Source organism: Oryzias latipes, chromosome 8 (genome assembly GCF_002234675.1).
Source record: "Oryzias latipes chromosome 8, ASM223467v1".
Lineage (NCBI taxonomy): Eukaryota > Metazoa > Chordata > Actinopteri > Beloniformes > Adrianichthyidae > Oryzias > Oryzias latipes.
In genome coordinates, this window is record NC_019866.2 from 1116995 (window position 1) to 1135319 (window position 18325).

At 44.8% G+C, this 18325-nt stretch overlaps 1 protein-coding gene across 2 annotated transcripts in view; it reads left to right on the plus strand.

Annotated features, from left to right (window-relative positions):
- tmem104 (transmembrane protein 104) overlaps positions 1–18325 on the plus strand; it is a 48432-nt gene that overhangs the window by 5322 nt on the left and 24785 nt on the right. For both annotated transcript variants that reach the window (XM_004071131.4, XM_020705016.2), the window contains exons 6-8: positions 144–224; positions 5983–6082; positions 9901–9997. In XM_004071131.4, coding sequence (XP_004071179.1) covers positions 144–224; positions 5983–6082; positions 9901–9997 — 278 coding nt within the window. The remainder of the gene's footprint in view (positions 1–143; positions 225–5982; positions 6083–9900; positions 9998–18325) is intronic.

The window sequence follows — 18325 nt, forward strand, 5'->3', positions numbered from 1 at the left end:
CTTCTGGTGTGGCTGAAGTTTGTCTGGAATTTCCTGATCTTCAGAAATCAGCGGCATCAGGAAGTATCGTTGGACCATGAGTGAGCTGATTTTTTCCTCTTCCTCCGTCTTTGTTGCTGATGTCTTCCGTAATGTCTCTGCAGAGAGGTCCGGTCACGCCGATCATTTCGACATCGTGGAGCGGGTCGAGATGGGCCAAATGGCGTCCATGTTCTTCAACAAAGGTAATGTTCTCCGTGCCTCGAGCTTCTCGTTAGCTCCATCCTCCTCCTCCAGCACTAATGGGATCATTCCTCACCTCAGATGTTCGGTCCTCATTAACAAAGGAAGGCTGCTGGCGCTTTAATTGAATGTAATTATAAAAGGATAAATCTGCGTTGGTCATAATTACCTGTTTGGGATCCTCGGCGGTGCCGGTCGTTTCTGTGCGGCGCATTGTGTGGGCGGGACCATCACCGCTGCAGATAGCTGACTGAGCTAATGAACCTTCTGAAGGCAGGATCACCTTGAAACCCAGAGCCTTCCTCAACCACGCTGGCCCTCCGTCTGCGGCGTCCCCCTTCAGCGCTCCGACAGCAGGTGGAGCACTCGGCACGCTCACACGCGTGTGCGGCGAGGGCTGCAGTGCGCCGCCATCTGTCTGCCCGCTCACACAAGAGCCTCCGCCGGCGACCTTTTCCCACGGCGAGGCATGCGCGACACGCGAGGAGACATCGATCCGCAGTAAAGGAGATGAGCTCTCCGCCCCTCCCCCCATGCGGTGGGAATGCTGCCCGCTGTTTCTGAGCGGAGATGAATTTGAGGCACACGTGTCGCGGCGCGGCGCGCTCCGGGTCCTGACGGAGCACAGCTGGAATGCACAAACGCGCATTTGACCTTCACCAGCTTCTAATGTAAAGCTGACCTCTATGGTTTCACACAAAAATCGCATTAATGTCCTGTTTGTTTATCTTTTCGTCTGATTGAACAGAAGAACATAAACCAAAATATAAACCCTAAACCTGTCCTGCTGTGGCATTTTTGAAACGGTATTATAAAAATCAGTTTGTAACAAACACTACTTTATTTAAATTATTGAATGTTATCAAGACTTTTGGTTCTTCACGTAATGTTTTAACAGAATCAAATAACAATCGGAAACAGGAGAAACACACCTCCTGTAGAGCTTTTTCTAACATTAATTACATTTATTACATCCCAAGTGTCCTTTGCTCTATTGTCTCCCCCCCCCTCATAGAATCAGTGAAGATGCCCAAAGAAAGCGACATGTCCGTATCGGCCTCGGCCCATTAATCCAAACCAAACTCCCCCCCCAGAAATAAACTGCTATAACAGTAAAAAATATGTGTGGGTACCCAAGAAAGAAAGACACAAAAAGTGGTTTCAGTCTCACCGACCCCGTTTAATAACGTTGGGGCGGGACTGCAGTGTAAACAGTCCACAGCATGAATAAACATGTGAAGATCATGAAAAGACCACATCCATTATTTTCAGTGGATAACATGTTCATCACACTTCAAACGCGTGTTACTCCCCTCACATATAAACACGGGAGGGCTAATGGTTTTTTCCTTTTTCTCATAGTCATTATGTGACCCTGTCTCAAGATATTCAATTGTTTGATTAAATTAAAAGTGACAACTCGCTCTAAATTAATGGCAATAAAGGAGTTTAAAAACTTTATTGTCCTAGGAGGGAAGACGGAGGCCGAGGCTGGACTGACAGATGCATCCTCTGGGTGTTTGATTAACATGCAGGAATGCATAAAAAAGGACACGATTTCATGTTAGATGTACATGTCGTCCCCCGCCGCCCCATTCTCCACAGATAATAGAACGCTGAAGTGATTGAGCGCCGCTCCTTTGTCCTTTTCATGTAATTAAAAGGCGCCCGTCCTGCTGCTGGAGCGGCGCTCTCTGAGGACGTCTTCAGCTGAAATTGACGTGGCAGCAGCTGTACGCAGGCTTGGAAGAAGGCCACAGGTTTGGCATCAGCCTGACCTGCAGCCACTGACAGGAATGTTGATGGGGCGGGTTTATCTGCACCGCCGCAGAACGCGTAGCTGCAACCTTCACGTCGACGCGTTGAAAGTTGATTAAAGGACGACTTTGGCTAAAGTCAGAGAGGCAGCCGCTAACAGAGAACTGTCCTTGCATCAGCATCTTGTCTCAGGCGATCTCACCGCGGCGATATGATGCGGCGAGGAACATGGAGGCTGAGCAAACAGCGGGATTGATTTGTCAACACGTGCCGTCCTTCAGGAGCGTGGTCGCCAATACTAATTCGCTCCAGCGTTGCGCCGCCTTCCTTCCGTCTAATCAGAACCCGAATTGGAGCTTTTTTTTGACCACGCTTCAGCGACTTTTGCTTAAATGTCAGACTTGATGAAAGTAGGGTTTTCTCCAGCTTGTGTCTCCATAATGTTCTGTTATCCACAACCTTGTAAACCGGCGCTTCAGTGTCAGTGGCGTGTTATAATGCTGGAGCGGGATCAATGTGTGGATCGATATTCCAAGAGCAATCCCCGCACAGCAGTTCTTCACAGCAGCTTAACTCCTTCCCCGAAACTGAACCGGGTTCTGTTTGACTTTTATTTCTCCACTGAAGGAGTCAATTTGATCTTCAGGAAACTGCAGAAAGGAGGGAATTTGCCTTAAAAAAACAAATATCCTTACTGTGGATAACTTTATTTAAATGTTTGGTTCATTAATGGCCTTTTCGTCTCCCTAGTTGCCGCTAATTTTACTTCATCAGACTTTCACTTAAGTTTAGAGACATGAGTGGAGATAATAGAGCTTTTGAGTAACCGCAGGTTTAAAAACAGTTTAACATTTGACACGAGTCTAAACGCCGCTGCATTTAGCCTACAGGCCGGGCTTTGGACATGCCAGCCTTATCCCATGATGGATAGAATGAGGTGAAATCTGGGACGATGTTTTCTGATGGAGGCGTTCAAGGAGCCTCTTCCAAAAATAAGTTTATGTAAATGCACATTATGGGTTTTCATGCTCAAAACTGTTGTTTTAGGCAAGTTTTTATGATTCTTAAGTCGGTTTTCAGGCTCTGTGTAGAAAATGTGAGGACATTGAACGAGTGCTGAAAGTGATTTTTGACCAATCGGGGACTTTTCGTTGGTAGTGATGGATAGGTGTCGTTCTTTTTCATTCACAGAAGTGAAAAGCCTTTTATAGTAAACCATATCCATGTAGATGATCATATGTTACCCTAAAGAACACATTTTTTATAAATTAAGAGTTATTTTCGCAGCTCATTTTCCTACCTTAAGTAAGACTACTTGATCTCTGAGGCTCCGCCTTTTGCTCCTTGTGGGTGCCGCCCATTTCATGACGTCATCCTAGCATCGGCCTCATCAGTGTCTGCGTTTCGCCCACGAAAACAAACAACTGAACTTTTGCAAAGACGGATGTGCATATTGTTCATATAAAAACGGGCGATCACCGCTAGGTCCTCTGAGTGGGTGTGTCTGTTAGCCTGGGGGCGGAGCTGGGAGTGCAGACACTTCCTGGAAGGGGCGGTTCTTCACTTTGTGATGTCACAATGTAAGAACCCGCTCGGTTTTTATCTTAATCTTAAAAAACTGGTGTGATTTTTGTCCAAAGTAAAAGTACAAAATTCTCATTACAACATGCTATTTTCTCTTCATATTTAAACATTTATTGATAAAAATAAAACAATACAAATACAGATCGATAGAGACACAAGTCTTAATCGTAATAAATTGCTGGATGGAATCAGAGATCCGCCGTTTTTTTTCTGCTGTGGACATTTTCAACAAAACTCAGTTTTATTTTTGTGGCTTTGCTGCTCCTTCTGGGTTTTACTCTGACAGAAACGGGCCAGAATGGTTAAAAAATGCAGAATCCCGGTGGAACAGAACCGATACGAAGTCCAAAGTCCGTGTCTGCCTCCAAGCAATGTCAATACGAGACAGAGGCACCTGATTGGTTGGAATCTGGACCAATCAGCAGCTGTTAGATGGCAGATTTGTCAAGCTAAACGGAAACTTATGAACGCAAAATCAAAGATGGGAAAAAGGTGAGATATGAGTCACAACGCATGTGAAAACATTTGTGTTGCAAACGCAAAATTATATTTTTTTCAAAGCAAGAGAAAAAGTCCTTGAAGGACTTAGAAGGATTTGTTTGCAACGTGGGGCCATAAATATCACTTCATAGGTTTTTTGGATTGGGAGGGGCTGGTGCTCAGAGAGCAGGCTTTCAGAGGAATACTCAGAAAATGCGTTAATGGATCCAAATACCACTTTTAGATCGTTTCTAGTGAGGAGTGAACATTACATTACACTAAATTGATTCTGCATGTTATAGGGCCTTTATTATTTGGGGAACCGGTTTAGCTCGTGCTGGTTTGCGGCGCCTTCCGTCCGTGCAACCAGGGTTCGATTCCGGGCTGCCTCCCTGTTCCCTTCTCCACCTCCGTGCCGGTTCCAAGCCCGGTTGAGAAGGTTGCGTCAGGAAGGGCATCCGGCGTAAAAAAAACATTGCCAAGTTTACCATGCGACTTGTTCGCTGTGGCGACCCCTGATGGGAGAAGCCGAAAGAGGAAGAAGAAGATAGGGCCTTTATTATTTGGGTTAGGAATTGTATGACATTTCTTTTATCAGAATAGAGATGTGAAAGAAAAACCAGATTCACCAGATTTGCACTGCTTTGACATTTTACACCACGCCCTTTTCCAACTGAGTACATGCGCTAGTATCGCGTAGCGACCAGAACAGTGTGAACAAAAGCGTGTTCAAAAAGCCACGTTTAGGCGCCACACATGCTGGGTTATGTTCAAGAACATCCTGAGAACGCCACACGGCAGAACTGGAATACTGCTGTAATGGGAACACTGGTGCAGAGATGTACCTAAACCATCAGTTAAGTGGTCACACCACGATGAGGTCAGGGTGACTGGGAAAAGTGGAACATTGCTTTATTGCGGTATCTTGTTTCCATGACTTGAACCCACCTCAGGGATTTTCAGGGAACTTCAGTTTTTTGGTCCGTTTCTGTAGCGGTTCTGACTGGTCTCTTGGCTCCCGAGCTCTGAAAGAGTAGAAGCGCTCGCTGTCGTGTCGGCTGTCAGGTCGGTTGGAGGAAATGGGTTCTCGGTGAAACGCTGCGCTGCAGCACGGAAACCCATTCTGCAGCGTTTTTGCCCGTGGCTCCGGGTGATTGGGATATTAGTTACAGCGCCGTGACGGCCTGCTGCCTCGTGGCCATGAAGATACCTGCCGCTAACTGACAGCTGCACAGAGAACAGGATGTCTTTATCTGCAGCTGAGTTATTCATGCCTTTTGTCTGCGCTTGAATGAGGGAAAAGAGACGAAGAAGTAGCTTCCTGAGGAGTGAATTATCTGCAAACATTGGTTTTTCCCAGCAGTCCCCTCTGATTGCTGAATGAAAGGTTGATAATCGCCTTCCTTATGGTGATGTCGCTGCGTTGGCGCCACCCTCAGCCCTTCAGGAAACGGCGTGGTCCGTGGAGCCACAAATCTGTCAGCTTTTATCGCTTTTTAATGGAGCCTGGCTCTAATTTCTTTCCCTGTGATAAATTAGCGGAGTGGTCGGCCTGGATGGTTAAAACTTGGGTCTGAGGATCCGGGAGGATGATTGATGTGCGGCACGCACCGTTGTCCGCTGGAGAACGCTCTCCATCCGGGTCGGCCACTCAGACTTTCTCCAGCTGAGCCATTTGTGTTTTTAATTAATGTCATTAATGTTCTTCGGTAAAACAAAGAGGTTTGCAAACCAAATGTTGGGATGTAATGGGGGATATGCGTGGGCGTGCATTTCAATAACAGACGGCGAGGTTTGACATTCAGGCCTGTCAGCGATAAATCACGCTGAAGTGTTTGGACGGCTGCAAAAATGAAAAATGTGTTTGTTTGTCACCCATTGATCTTATCTTCCTTCAGAACCCAGAATCCTTCATGGCTTAATCATTTTGTCTTTCAGTTGGCGTCAACATGTTCTACATCTGCATCATCGTGTACCTGTACGGGGATCTGGCCATCTACGCCGCCGCCGTGCCCATCTCCCTGATGGAGGTTGCCTGGTGAGAACGCCTCCTCTCCTCTTGGCTGCGCTGCTCGCTGTGGTTACGGGTGTTCTGGTGGGAACTTCAGGCCGGTTCTGGTATTCCGTGCTCGTTCTCTGCTCATATGGCGTTTGGTCAAAACAATAAAGCTGTGCTGACAGAGGCCTTCAGGCCCGGTCGCCTCCCTGGACCTTCGGCGCCGTCGACCTGCTGCCAGACGGGCTTTTATTGCAGGTCTGTTTGTTTTCCTGTGGACTCTCTGGTTGATCCCAGGAGAAGCTTGATGGCAGAAACGCTCCTGGTCGTCTTTTGATGAGTTCTGATGGTTAAAGATTTAAACCTAAAGGTCCAGGCGGTTTTAAACTTTTAACAAACCTGTCACAACTTTTATTGTGCTGTATCGTTTTTAAATTAGATTTTTTTTTAATAGTAAATAAGAATGAAGGTCATAGAGTATCAAGTCGGTTTTTTTATTGAAAAATTAATTTATTACATTTTAAAGTAGACTTTTATTAAACCATCATTATACCATGGTCCAGGTGAAATCTCAATTCTGATTGGCTGCTGGGTGTGCGTTAAAAAGTGATATACCACAGGATAATCGCACGGTGATAAAAGAAGTTCGGGCACCTAGCTTAAATGTTGGTATCACTGCGCCGGCTTCTTTAAAAAAACCTTTATCTGCATCATTTGGACAAAAACAAGCTGTAAGAGGAGAACTTTCTCTCTGAACTGATGCTTTATTCAACCCATCGGGATGATCAGCATTTATATATATCACTTTATATCGCTGAGTCTTTACTGCAGCGGTGGTGCGGCGCAACGCGGACTATTTGTTACGTGCACCACGTAACAAGTAGTCCACTTTTTGTGATATAGCGATCCACATTGGAAAAAACAAGAATTAAGGACTAAAAACAGGTTACCGTAATTTCCGGACTATAAGCCGCTACTTTTTTCCTGCGCTTACAGCCGTGCGGCTTATTCAGTGACGCGGCTAATTTATGGTTTTAATTGGCGGCCGCCATGTACGCATTTTCGGACACAGTGAATGGTTTGTATTCTCTATCTAACACCAAGCACAAGTCATTTGTTTTTCAACACACCTCTAAGCAGCCAAACAGCATGGAGTTGACTTCAGGTCTTAGACACTTCAGTCATGGTTCAACCAAACGAAACACGCATGCCCGGCCGCATCCCAGAATCCTTTGGTGCCATTAGACCCAACGTGCATGTGATCGCCACTACAATATGATGCAGCTTTCAAGTTAAAAGCAATCGTTAAAAGCAGCGTGAAAAAATCCACCATCACCATCGGGTTTGGAAAAGCCGGTCAGCTGCGTGACGGAGAGAACAGCGCATGGAGTGAATTTACCTCAGAGTCATAGTGACTCGGCTGGCTGCACGTAAATATGTGAGAATAACATCAGCCTTTATTTTGTCGGGACACGACTGGAAACACAAATTGACGTGGTCGTGTTAACGGTTTCTAAGGACTGAGCGGAGTTTTGCATTGAAAAGCTCACAGCCTCCGTGTGAGCTGGAGACATGTTTTCCTGCTGCTCATCACATAGAGCTGCGGGGCTGATGGCAGTCTGATGGCTCCCACACGTAACAACGCATCCGCCCCTCATACACAAAACGTACAGTATTAAGTCTGATTGCTCTGCACAGACACGATTTGCTCCGTTCACCGGCGCAATGGGGACGAAGCGCTCCTCCTTGAAGCCGCCCTGGCCAGAGCTGTCGGAGTAGATAGGAAGGAGCGCGCGGAGAGCAGAGGCGTCGAGCCATTCTGCCGGCTGCAGCCAGGGCTTACTCGAGGCGTCCGCGGAGCAACAGTGTTTGTGGTGGAAGGAAACTTCTGACCCACGCGCCGCGCTGAGGCGCGCACTTTTCAGTCGTCGCTGCTTTATTGCTCCGTACTTGCTCATTCTTAAAAATGTACAACAGTATGGCGAGCCGGGCATTGGCCCCGCCTTTAGCCCCTAAGACTCATGGGAAATGGGGGATCGCGGATGTAAATTTCCTCATCATAACTGAGGGATGTAATGTTGATTATATGGTTACTGTTTGTAATTTTATGTATGATACCTAGATTGTAAATAAGTTAAAAAAAATAAAAAAATGAATAAAAAAAACCATAACTGAGGAACTTGTGAACAGAATAGAGTTCCATGCTGTTTGGCAGATGTAGATAAACTCAAATACATGAGCCTGAGGCAAAGCTGACTCCACCCACTGTGTGCTAATAAATCACACTTACTCTGGGAGTCAGGACGTGATTTATCAGGATGACAATGTTGCCTAAAACATGCGGCTTGTACTCCCGACGCGGCTTGTGTATGTATGAAAGTAGTTAAACACGTGAAAATGGGTGGGTGCGGCTAGTAATTGGGTGCGCTTTGTAGTCCGGAATTTACGGTACTATTTATTTATTTTATAAGTGACCATGATATAAGCGGGTTAATGGCCTTCGAAGTGTGCATGAAGACTTTTTAACGCACTTCACGAAAGCGAAGGCTTCCACGGCGTGCGTTAAAAAGTGATAATGCACACTTCGTCGGCCATTAAGGCTTACTTTAACAACAGAAACATTCTCTATAACTTAATGATCACAAAACACTGTATATTTATTCTACAGTTTATAAGCTGCTCCTTAAGCGTTGTTCAAAGTCCCACTTTGATCATCTTCTGATGTGTTTTCAAAGAGTTCCCAATGATCTATGTAACGTTGCTTTCTTTTAATTCCGTCTATATTGGTTTAAACAAAAAAGGGTCTTTAAATATGGAGCCTAAATAACCTTTTTAATGTTGAGGAAAAAATGACAACGAGGAAGAAAATATTCTTTTTAAAGGAAAAGACGTCCAATAATTTTTCTCTGAATATCAAATGTCTTCATCATTTTTGTACCTTTTTTAAGGTCAATTTCAGTTTTTCCAACTACAAACAGAATCATTTAAAGTTCTGATCGTCTTCTGATCTGTTTTCAAAGTGTGGTCTTTTAATTTTGATGATGCAGTTTTTAGGAAAAATCCCCCAAAAACTGTGTCGTTTTCTGGGACATAGTTTCTGCAGAGCGCTGGCATTTCTCACAAACATATCTTTTTGGTTATTGTGCTGTTTTCCCTTCATCTATGGTCAAATTTGATCATTTCTTTCTTTCTTTATTTGTTTTTGGGCCCATTCTTACCTTTGAAGTTTCATTTTCATCCAACAATGAAGCTTTCAAACCTGCATTTTCTCCCTTTAGTTTATATATAAATTCCAAAAGAATTTAATACAAATGTACAACTTGTGAAGTAGCCTGTAGACGACACACAAAGCTTTTATTTTGGAGTAAATCTCTGTCACATGGACTCAGGAATCCTGGGATTTTCTGACAGGTGAGTCTAAGTGGGCGTTAATTGCTCCACATAACTCACTGTGTTGCCTCATCCTTTCTGAAACCATCTGCTTCTTCAGACGGCGTTCCCCGTCGCCTGCGCTCTTCACCGTACGGCGAGCACGGCTACAGATGTTTAAGGCGGGAAGATTTACGCCGCTGCAGTCGTCAGTTTCAGTTCACGCACTCTTCCTCGTCTGTCTGAAACGTCCCCCCTCCCCTCAAACAGCTGCTCGCGTCTGAATTCCTCAGAAAAACCTATATATTCCATAATCGTTCCTGCCCGTCAGGCGGGGAGGGAGGCAGTCATGGTGTGACTCCTTCATTCAAACGGGATTTCTGCAACGAGCGAAACAATCCAGGCTTTTACTGAACCAAATTCACCAGGAATCATTCGTGTCCTCACTGCTCCTTTGTTGGTCGTAACCCTGTGCCTGTGTGTCCGTGCAGCGGAAACCGCTCCTGCAGCGCTGGAGGCGTGAAGTTCAACGACACGGACGCCTGCTGGGGCCCGGTGACCAGAGCAGACGCATACCGAGTGTTTCTGGTGAGATCTTCATTTCAAACAGCCGTCGCACAAAGTTCTGCCCGACCTGCTCGGTGCTCCGGCTGATCGGACCACGCGTCTGATGCAGCCGTGAGCGGGGGGGTGGGGGTGAGAAACCTCACGGCGGCGCTTTGCTTTTCCAGACACGAGGTCTTCAAAGTGGTATTTTAATCATCGAAACCTGTGTCGTTGTCTAGGACGTAGTTTCTGCAGAGCGGCAGGAGTTCATTAGAAATCCCCCTCTGTGTTGTGGGCGGGACTGTTGGTATGAAGCAACCCCCACCCCCCTGTTCCCCTTTCCTGTTGCTCTGAGCAGGGAGCATCCAGCCTGTCTAGCATATTTAGGTCACAAATACAATCTTTTTCCAACTGTATTTTTTCATCAGCTCCTGATTCACTGCGATTTGAATAAATAAATACTGAGATATGCAATTTTAAATTTTTTATATGTGTCCTCCCTCATCAGAAAAATGCTATAAGAACATCTTAATACCACCAAAAACACAATTTTCATTAGAGTGGGTCTTTCGTGGTTGATGCCTTCACCTTTAGTTCTTGATGGGAAATTTCGCCGTTTTGATTCTTGATTCCAAACCTTTATTTATTACACCTCCTTTCAAAGTGAAGTCACCATCAAACAGAAAGTCCTAAAACACTTCCTTCATCAGGGCAGTTTTTAAATCAGCTTCTCCAGAATTCTCTGACAGAAATAGTGTCTTTGTTTGGATATGGATGTAAATGACTGCAAAAAGTTTTCATCTCCTAAACGCCTGGATTTGGACTTTCTGCGGTTCTGTAAAGTCTGGATTAAGAAACATAGTTGCAAACACATTTTTGATTTATTTCATTTCATTTAGTTTGTTTGACACGGACCATGTCATGAGCATTAACCGAAGGGAAGATGCTCCGTACCAGTCTGCAGCTCTCAGAGCTCATTTCCATCTGCATCCCTTCAGGTGAGCCTCAAGGGAACTGAGACACACCTGTGCTGCCCTTAAGATGCAGCCGCTCCTCTGTGCGACCCGCACAACCCCAGAACATGTGTCACCTGTGTGGGTCAACCCCCGTACAGGTGACGTGTCTAAGGCTTAAATCAGTTTTGGAAGGAACGTGTGACCCCTGGACGCTGACACCAACCTGTGCTGAATAGAAAGTTTCCATCGGCATAAGGAGGAGAGTCTGCTTAAGCCTGAGCGTCTGACGGGAAAAGGCTTTTGTCCTTGGAACGAGCCGAGTTTTAACTTTGAACAGCGACAGTGATGTATGTCCCGATTTCACAGCTCAGTTCGGAGCCTTTCGGCTCTGCGCCCCTTTTTCTGCTAAAAGCAATTAGCTAAAAAAAAAACCTCCACCGGCCGAGAAAAACCTTCAGCTTCATTTTAATTAAAGACCGTCCAAACATTTCCTGACCTTGGTCTTTAAAGGTTCACCACTGTCATAGTGTTCCCCGTTGCCCTTCGGTTATGACTATGCAGTTTTTAGCTAAAATCCTAAAACCTGTTTTTTTTCTGGGACGTAGTTTCTGCAGAGCGGCAGGAGTTCATGAGGAAAAATATTAAGACGGCATTTAAACAAAGGGATGACCACATTAGTCCAGTTTAGATCCAGATTCCAGCTCAGACCAGGAACACAAAGGCGTTCATGGATCTGTTTGTCTCCAGGTGGATACATCAGAATGGGGCGGAGCTGGGAGCTTGTGGCCACGCCCAATGTATTTTCTACGTCACAAATACGATATATTTTCTTCTGCTCCTGATTCACAACCATCAGAATAAAGAAACTCTCAGAAATGCAATTGTAAGCTTAATTTTCTTAATTCTGTTTTTTCCGTAGTATAAGTCGCTCTGGACTATAAGTCTCACTTTGGGTACAAAAGTAAAATGCTTCTAAACAAATTTGCCAAACCTTTTCACACCGAATGCCATTAACACGTCAAATTCATGTCCGCTGTCTCTTTTGACGGCGGTCAAACTATGTTCAATGCCCGTCTAAAAATGTGTTCATACACTAGACACTCCCGTCGTGTGTGGGAGGAGCTGTCGTCATGATTTTAGCCTCATCACTACATGGAAGCATTGACTATATGTCTTATTTACAATACACGGACGACTTGGAGGAAGCTGAGAGGTCAGTTTTATTTTGAAGAGTTCTACAGAAGCAGCGGTAATCAGGCGTCCATGTCTGGGTTCGTGAGATCATTCAGTCTGAATGACGGCGCTTTTAGCCGTACCTCCATCTCCCTGTGACCCAGTTTGATGACTTCCTGTCCCGCATTAGTTTGAGGATTCAAAAAAAATAATAAGAAAAATGTCATAAAGGAGGAGTCATCAGGAGGAGGACGACCAGATTCTCCTCCATGTTTGTATTCTTCTGTGTTGCTGTCGGTAGTAAATAATGGTACACATACCTACAGTGTTACTGGGTAACAACTGCTAAAGGGCAACCAGTTGTTGGTCAGAAAACACTGTATATATGAGCCTATTTTTGTCTAAAAAAAGAAATCACAGATAAGTCACTCCCATGGTCAAACTATGCAAAAACCTCGACTTATACTCAGAAAAATGCGATACAAGTCCTCCATCATCAGAAAATGCCACAAGAACATGTTAGAAACACCATTTTCATTGGAGTGGATCTTTGACATGAACATGTAACACTAAATCTCACCTGCCACGAGGATCTGTTTAGAAGCTCCGCCCCCAAAAACCAGAACAGTCATTTGAAATAGTTAACTGCTTACACTTACGGCTTGAACCTTTAAAAGGCCGACCCCCCCCCCCCCCCCCCCCCCATCTTTAAAGAATTGAGTGAAGCTGCAACATTTGGCCCTCAGACCCCCCCCCCCCCCCATGTTCTCCCAAGATTCAAACTTTAAGTAATTTACAGGAACGTCAGCTGGAAAGATAAACTTTTATGATATATTGTCCTGACCTTTATCTTTCTGAAAAGGATCTTTTTCCAGCCGCGTTCTCTAAATCCCTCCTCAGCCGAGTGACGCTGCTGAGTGATTTATGAATAAGCAGGAGACGGATGTTCAGAACGTGCGAAAGTGGCACAAACACGATCAAATGACATGTGGAGGGCTCAAAGCATCTATACGCAGAGGGGAAATGAGCCCTGCTCTTACCTTTGTGTTACAAAAACGATGCACTTCATCTTAGTCAACAAGGTTGGAAAGAAGTCCTTGTCATAAATTTTAGATGAGCTTTTACGGTGCTCCTATCTCAAAGCAGAGCTCCCAGTAGCGGTTTTAGGCACGGGCCATACGGGCGATCGCCCGGGGCGGAAAAATGACGGAGGGGCGGCGCCAGCGGTTCAGCTCTTGTAAAATACTTTATCCATCACTATTGGTTTACTTATATCACAGAGTTTGTAACAGCCTGAAACCTGGCGGCGCCCCCGCCCCGCAGCTGCGCTCCCTCCTGTCTTTGAGAAGTAGACGCAAATGTGTGTGAGAAGGAGAAGGGAGGGGGCGCGGGGTGAAGGGTGCAGGCTGAGGTGAGCACGGAGCACAAAACGCATGCGCAAATCTGGCTGGATCTTCTTCCAGGAGGGGGGCAACGGTCGCGGGCCGCGGCTCAGTGCTTGATGAAAAAATAAAAATAAAAATTGCGCCGCCATGTAGCGAATTGGCGCCCCTGGGTGCAGCTGCACGCGCTCCTGCTGGAAATGTTTGACGAACGGGAGGGGGGGGGGGGGCTGCGGGTATAAAAAAAGTATAAATAAATCATGCTTTTTTGGTTATTTCAAATAAAAAATGGGAAAACAAAAAAAATTCTTCACTTAGATGACAGTTGGTTTAGTCGACAGACTTGATACCTATGTCAGGACATTTATGCTAAATGCAAAAACATCTGAAATATGGAGAAAAAAGGTCAAAGCTGGAGCCCGATTTAGAAAGAAAAGAGAAGAAGAGGAGAAAACAGACAAAGAAAAGGTTATTATCGCATAGCTAGATGCACGTTTTCTAAATTCGAATGCTACCTGCCCTACAACAACAACAACGTTGCAGAGGAAAAATCTCTTGTTTGGTCTATCATGACCAAAACTGAAGTAGGCCCAAATATTGCAAATAACGTAATTTTTAAGATATTTATTCTTAAATGTTTGCTCTGCCTTAACTTGTAACATTAGTTATGATTAGTGTGTCTGTCTGCTCTGCTGTAACACAAAGTTTTTGTTGTGTTTTATTGTTGTATATTAGTTCATAATGTTAAATAAGCTGTGATGGTAGCATGCTGCTGCTGCTGCTGCTGCTGCTGCTGCTGCTGCTGCTGCTGCTGCTGCTGCTGCTGCTGCTGCTGCTGCTAGCTTTTCAAAACTCCAGTTGATCAAGTCATACCTGAGATCACCAATGTCTCAGGAGCAACTCACTAACCTGCTGTTGTTAGTATCAATCACTCAGGGGGGGAGCAGATTTAATATGATGACGTTATTGACAAGCTTGCATCAGGAAGGCCACAAAGGTTAGGTTTTAGTTAGTGTTTTCTGTTCTTAGTGCTGCAGTTACATTTATTCTAGTGTATTATTAGTGTGATTTGTAGTTTATAATATTTATTTCAGATTGTTTGTGTTTATTAAATATTTCCTAACTGTATTTTCAGTTACAATAAATGGACAAAGTGACTCTATGGGGGGGGGGCGCTAGAGGAGGGCCTCGCCCGGGGAGTAATTCAGGGTAGAACCGCCACTGAGAGCTCCACTGGGAAGAAGAAGATCCAGCCCTCCTTGTTTTGTTCGTTTGCCGTCTTCACTTTAATTTAACCAAAATGATGTGAAGAATTACAATGAAATCCCTGAGCTGGAACCATGACAACAGAAGGAAAGATGGGGTTCACCTATAGCCCCATTTGACACAATCGTCCTTTTATTTTATGTTAATAGGAAATTAATGTTACCAGGAAAGTCCAATTCAGATTAAAAACCTCTTTTCAAGGGAGTCGCGGCCAGGTTTCCTCCTGAACCGCAGACGACAGACGCAACAATCGGTTTTTATGGAAATGGTCATTTCTATCTTGTCAGAGACTTCAACCGTGGATCCTTGAAGCAGTCCTGTTGTTTTCTGTAAAGTATAGGTTTGAGCCCCTTGGTCAGACCTGTTGGGGTCACACAGGTGACTCCATGAAATATCAAGGCCGTCCGGCGCTCAGTGAATCCCTGGAGAGAAAATATCCATGAACATTTTTCCTACAGGCGTGCTGCGGGCGACAGGTTGCAGTGAACACTTGGACAAACACGTAAGGGGGGAGTAGGTTAGCTGCAGGCGTGTCGTACAGGTTTTTCCTTTTTCCAACGCGTGTTAGTACTGTTCACGTGATCCGTGCGTGCTCCTCGCTGTTAGAAATGAGGAAATTAGACAGTCAGAGTATAGTTTGTGTGGACGTCTTACAGTCATCCTACGGACACATGCATTTCACGTGCACACTGTGTACGTGTAGCATTCGAGTGCCGTCATTAAGTACCCAGTACTCACACCTTACTAGAGTGTTCCCAAAGGACACTGTGTGTCACCCGTACGTCATAAGTGTGTGTACCTTTTAATAACTTGATGAATACTTCATGATACACTTATCACACGTACAACATTTTCATGGCGTCTCTTGAGCCTTAAGGGAACTGCAGACACACCTGTGCTCCGTCCAGACAATCCAAAGGTCACATGCACCCGTCGTACGGGTCAACCGTCCAAATGGGTGCATGTGACGAAGGTTTCAGACTGAGGAAACCTAAAAATCTTTAGACCTTTGGCTCCAACTCGGCTTGTTTGGGATAAGGAAACCCACAGTTTCAGTTCAGTATTTACAAAAAGAATTTTGGAAAAAGCTTGAGAAAAGTAAAAACTATACTTTTTAAAGAAGCAAAGTGAACAGCACAAGACAAAAATGGGACCTACTCCCATTGACCTCCATTACAAGGTTGTCCTGGTGGTCAATGGGAGATTCAGGGGAAAACAAACCAAAAACTCACTGAGTCAGCAGCCAACTTTAGAGCTGAAAAAAACTGCACTTTCTTCCCCTACTGGGGTCAATAATGCACTCTGTCTTTCCTGATTGGAAACATTTGTCATGTTTTCCTGCAGCGCAGTAGTCGTTACACAAGGGGGTGCCAATCTACCAACACACATAATACAATAGTGACTTTTTAACAGACGGATTGACTAAATAATGGTTAAAACAAACAATTGAGGAAGATGCTTAGACCTTTAAATGCCCGTATAAAATAAATCTACAGATTTATCTTTGTTAGTCGATAAATATTAAAGAATAAACTCCTACAGTTCAGCATCAACAGTTTAGTGGTTTATGTTCTCTCTCTAATTACATTCAATGTGTAAATGTTTTTACATGTCATCTACAGTCTCCTTTATTCAAAAAGACCACACAGATAAAGAATCGTCCCATTTTCAGTGAGAACCTGTTTGCAGAAGCCATCTGATGTGAGTGGAGCTGTGAGCGGGCCGGGCCGGGTCACTCTGTGGGAGGCAGGCCGCCTGCTGCTTCCACAGCAGTCAGATGGGCTGATGCAACAGGCAGCCACTACATATTTAGGGTTTAGTCCCTGACAAGAGATGAGAAAGCAGCCTGATTATGGCGCTGGTCTGAAGAGCCTTAATCCCTGCGTGGGTGACAGGCGGGATTCAGACAGAGTGGTATCGACCCAGCCGGTCCCTGGATACTGGGACTGGACCTAGCTGTCCCCATGAGCTTTCCCAGCACACAAATTACAAGAACTGGTCCTTGCAGGTCCAAAAAAATGCAGGACAGGAGTTACAGCCTTTATTTTTATGCGACACTAGAGATATTTGGCTGTTTTTTCTCTATCATCAGTTTTCAGAAACTTTGCCATTATGGCTTCATTCCATTTTCTCACCAGAACCAGCTAAGCTGCCACAGCTTTACTGTGTGTTGGACCATCCATGTGTGAATCTCTCTACCGTCTTGGCAGGTGTTCTCCCGTTAGAGCATCTGCAGCAGTCTGGGTGCTTCGTTGGCGGTGGACCACAGATTGTGGTGTATTTTTAGGAATGAGAACATCTGTCCCAGTAAACATGACTGCACTTTACAGAAAACAGAAACCGCTAGCTGCCCTGCTGGTTGACTTGTTTGTGTTGGAGTTGACACTCATTTGTAAGCTTTGTTAAAACCTGTTTACTAACCCTACCATAGTAGTCAACAGTGAAGCAGAAGTGAAGTCATAAATCCCCCTAATCTACTGCTTTGCTACTTTCTCCACAGCAGCCTCCTACTCTGAAGGAGTAGATCGTTACATTTTTAGGAGCTTTTAGGACCGCAGGTTTGGGTCCGGGCTTGCCTGCCCATGTGTCAAAGCGTCCTGATTCATGAAAAGAAGACGCTGAATCCCACATTGCTCCTGGTGGTTAAGGTTTGGTGCCAGTGTTAGACTATGGAGCTGCCGTGGGTCTGAAACTGTAAAGCGCTTTGGGCCTTAAAGTAAGGTAGAAAAGTGCTGCATCAGTATACGCCATTTACCATTTTAGCAGGAGGAAGTTTTCCTCTCCACAGTTGCCCAACACCATCGTAACAATGAGGCTTTGCACCCAAGGTTATTATAAATTATATTTTTTGTTGGTGTTTTTAGGCAATTGTTGGACAACTGTTGGAATAACTCAAACTAAAGCTGGTGGGATGTTTGAATTTAACCAGGGTAAAGATTTTTTTTAATAATCTATAATTATTTGCTTTTGTTGTAGTTGATTTAGCCGAGTTGAAGACTAGTGCCATCTGTTGGTCAAAAAGACGTGGTAAACCTTCACTACAAATGAAATGCTGAGAGAGAAGGGACTAAAAATGAAAAGCAACCAATGTTTATGTTTGTATTTAGAGTTTTTCTGGTGAATCTGCACAGACACACTTAAAGCACAAATAAAAGTTCTACCATTTCAAAACTTCTTTTTAAGGCAAAGCCATGTTGGAGTTTCAACCTGAACGACTGCAGGATAAACACTTCTGTCACCACTTCTGCGTTTTCACATCGTATCCTCAGATATCCGGGTTCCTCGTTGCGAGTCCTGAAAGCTCCAGACAGAATCATTTGATGACTTTACTGTTGACGCGTGTGTTCTTCTCTGGAGTGGAAGCTCCATCCGTGTCCTGGATTTGTGCCGACTTCCTGGCTCTGAGAGGGAGTCAGCAGGAGCCGTTACGTAACGGAGGACAGGGTGCAGGGTGGGCCTTTGATCGAAAAGATTAAGCCCCTCTAAAATTGTCGGGTCTTTCTGGGTTTTGATCAGAAACTTCAATGACCTCAGTTCAACTTTCTGTCCTTGATTGTCCTCGACAAAGTTTTCTCTTCTTGGATTTTCCTGCT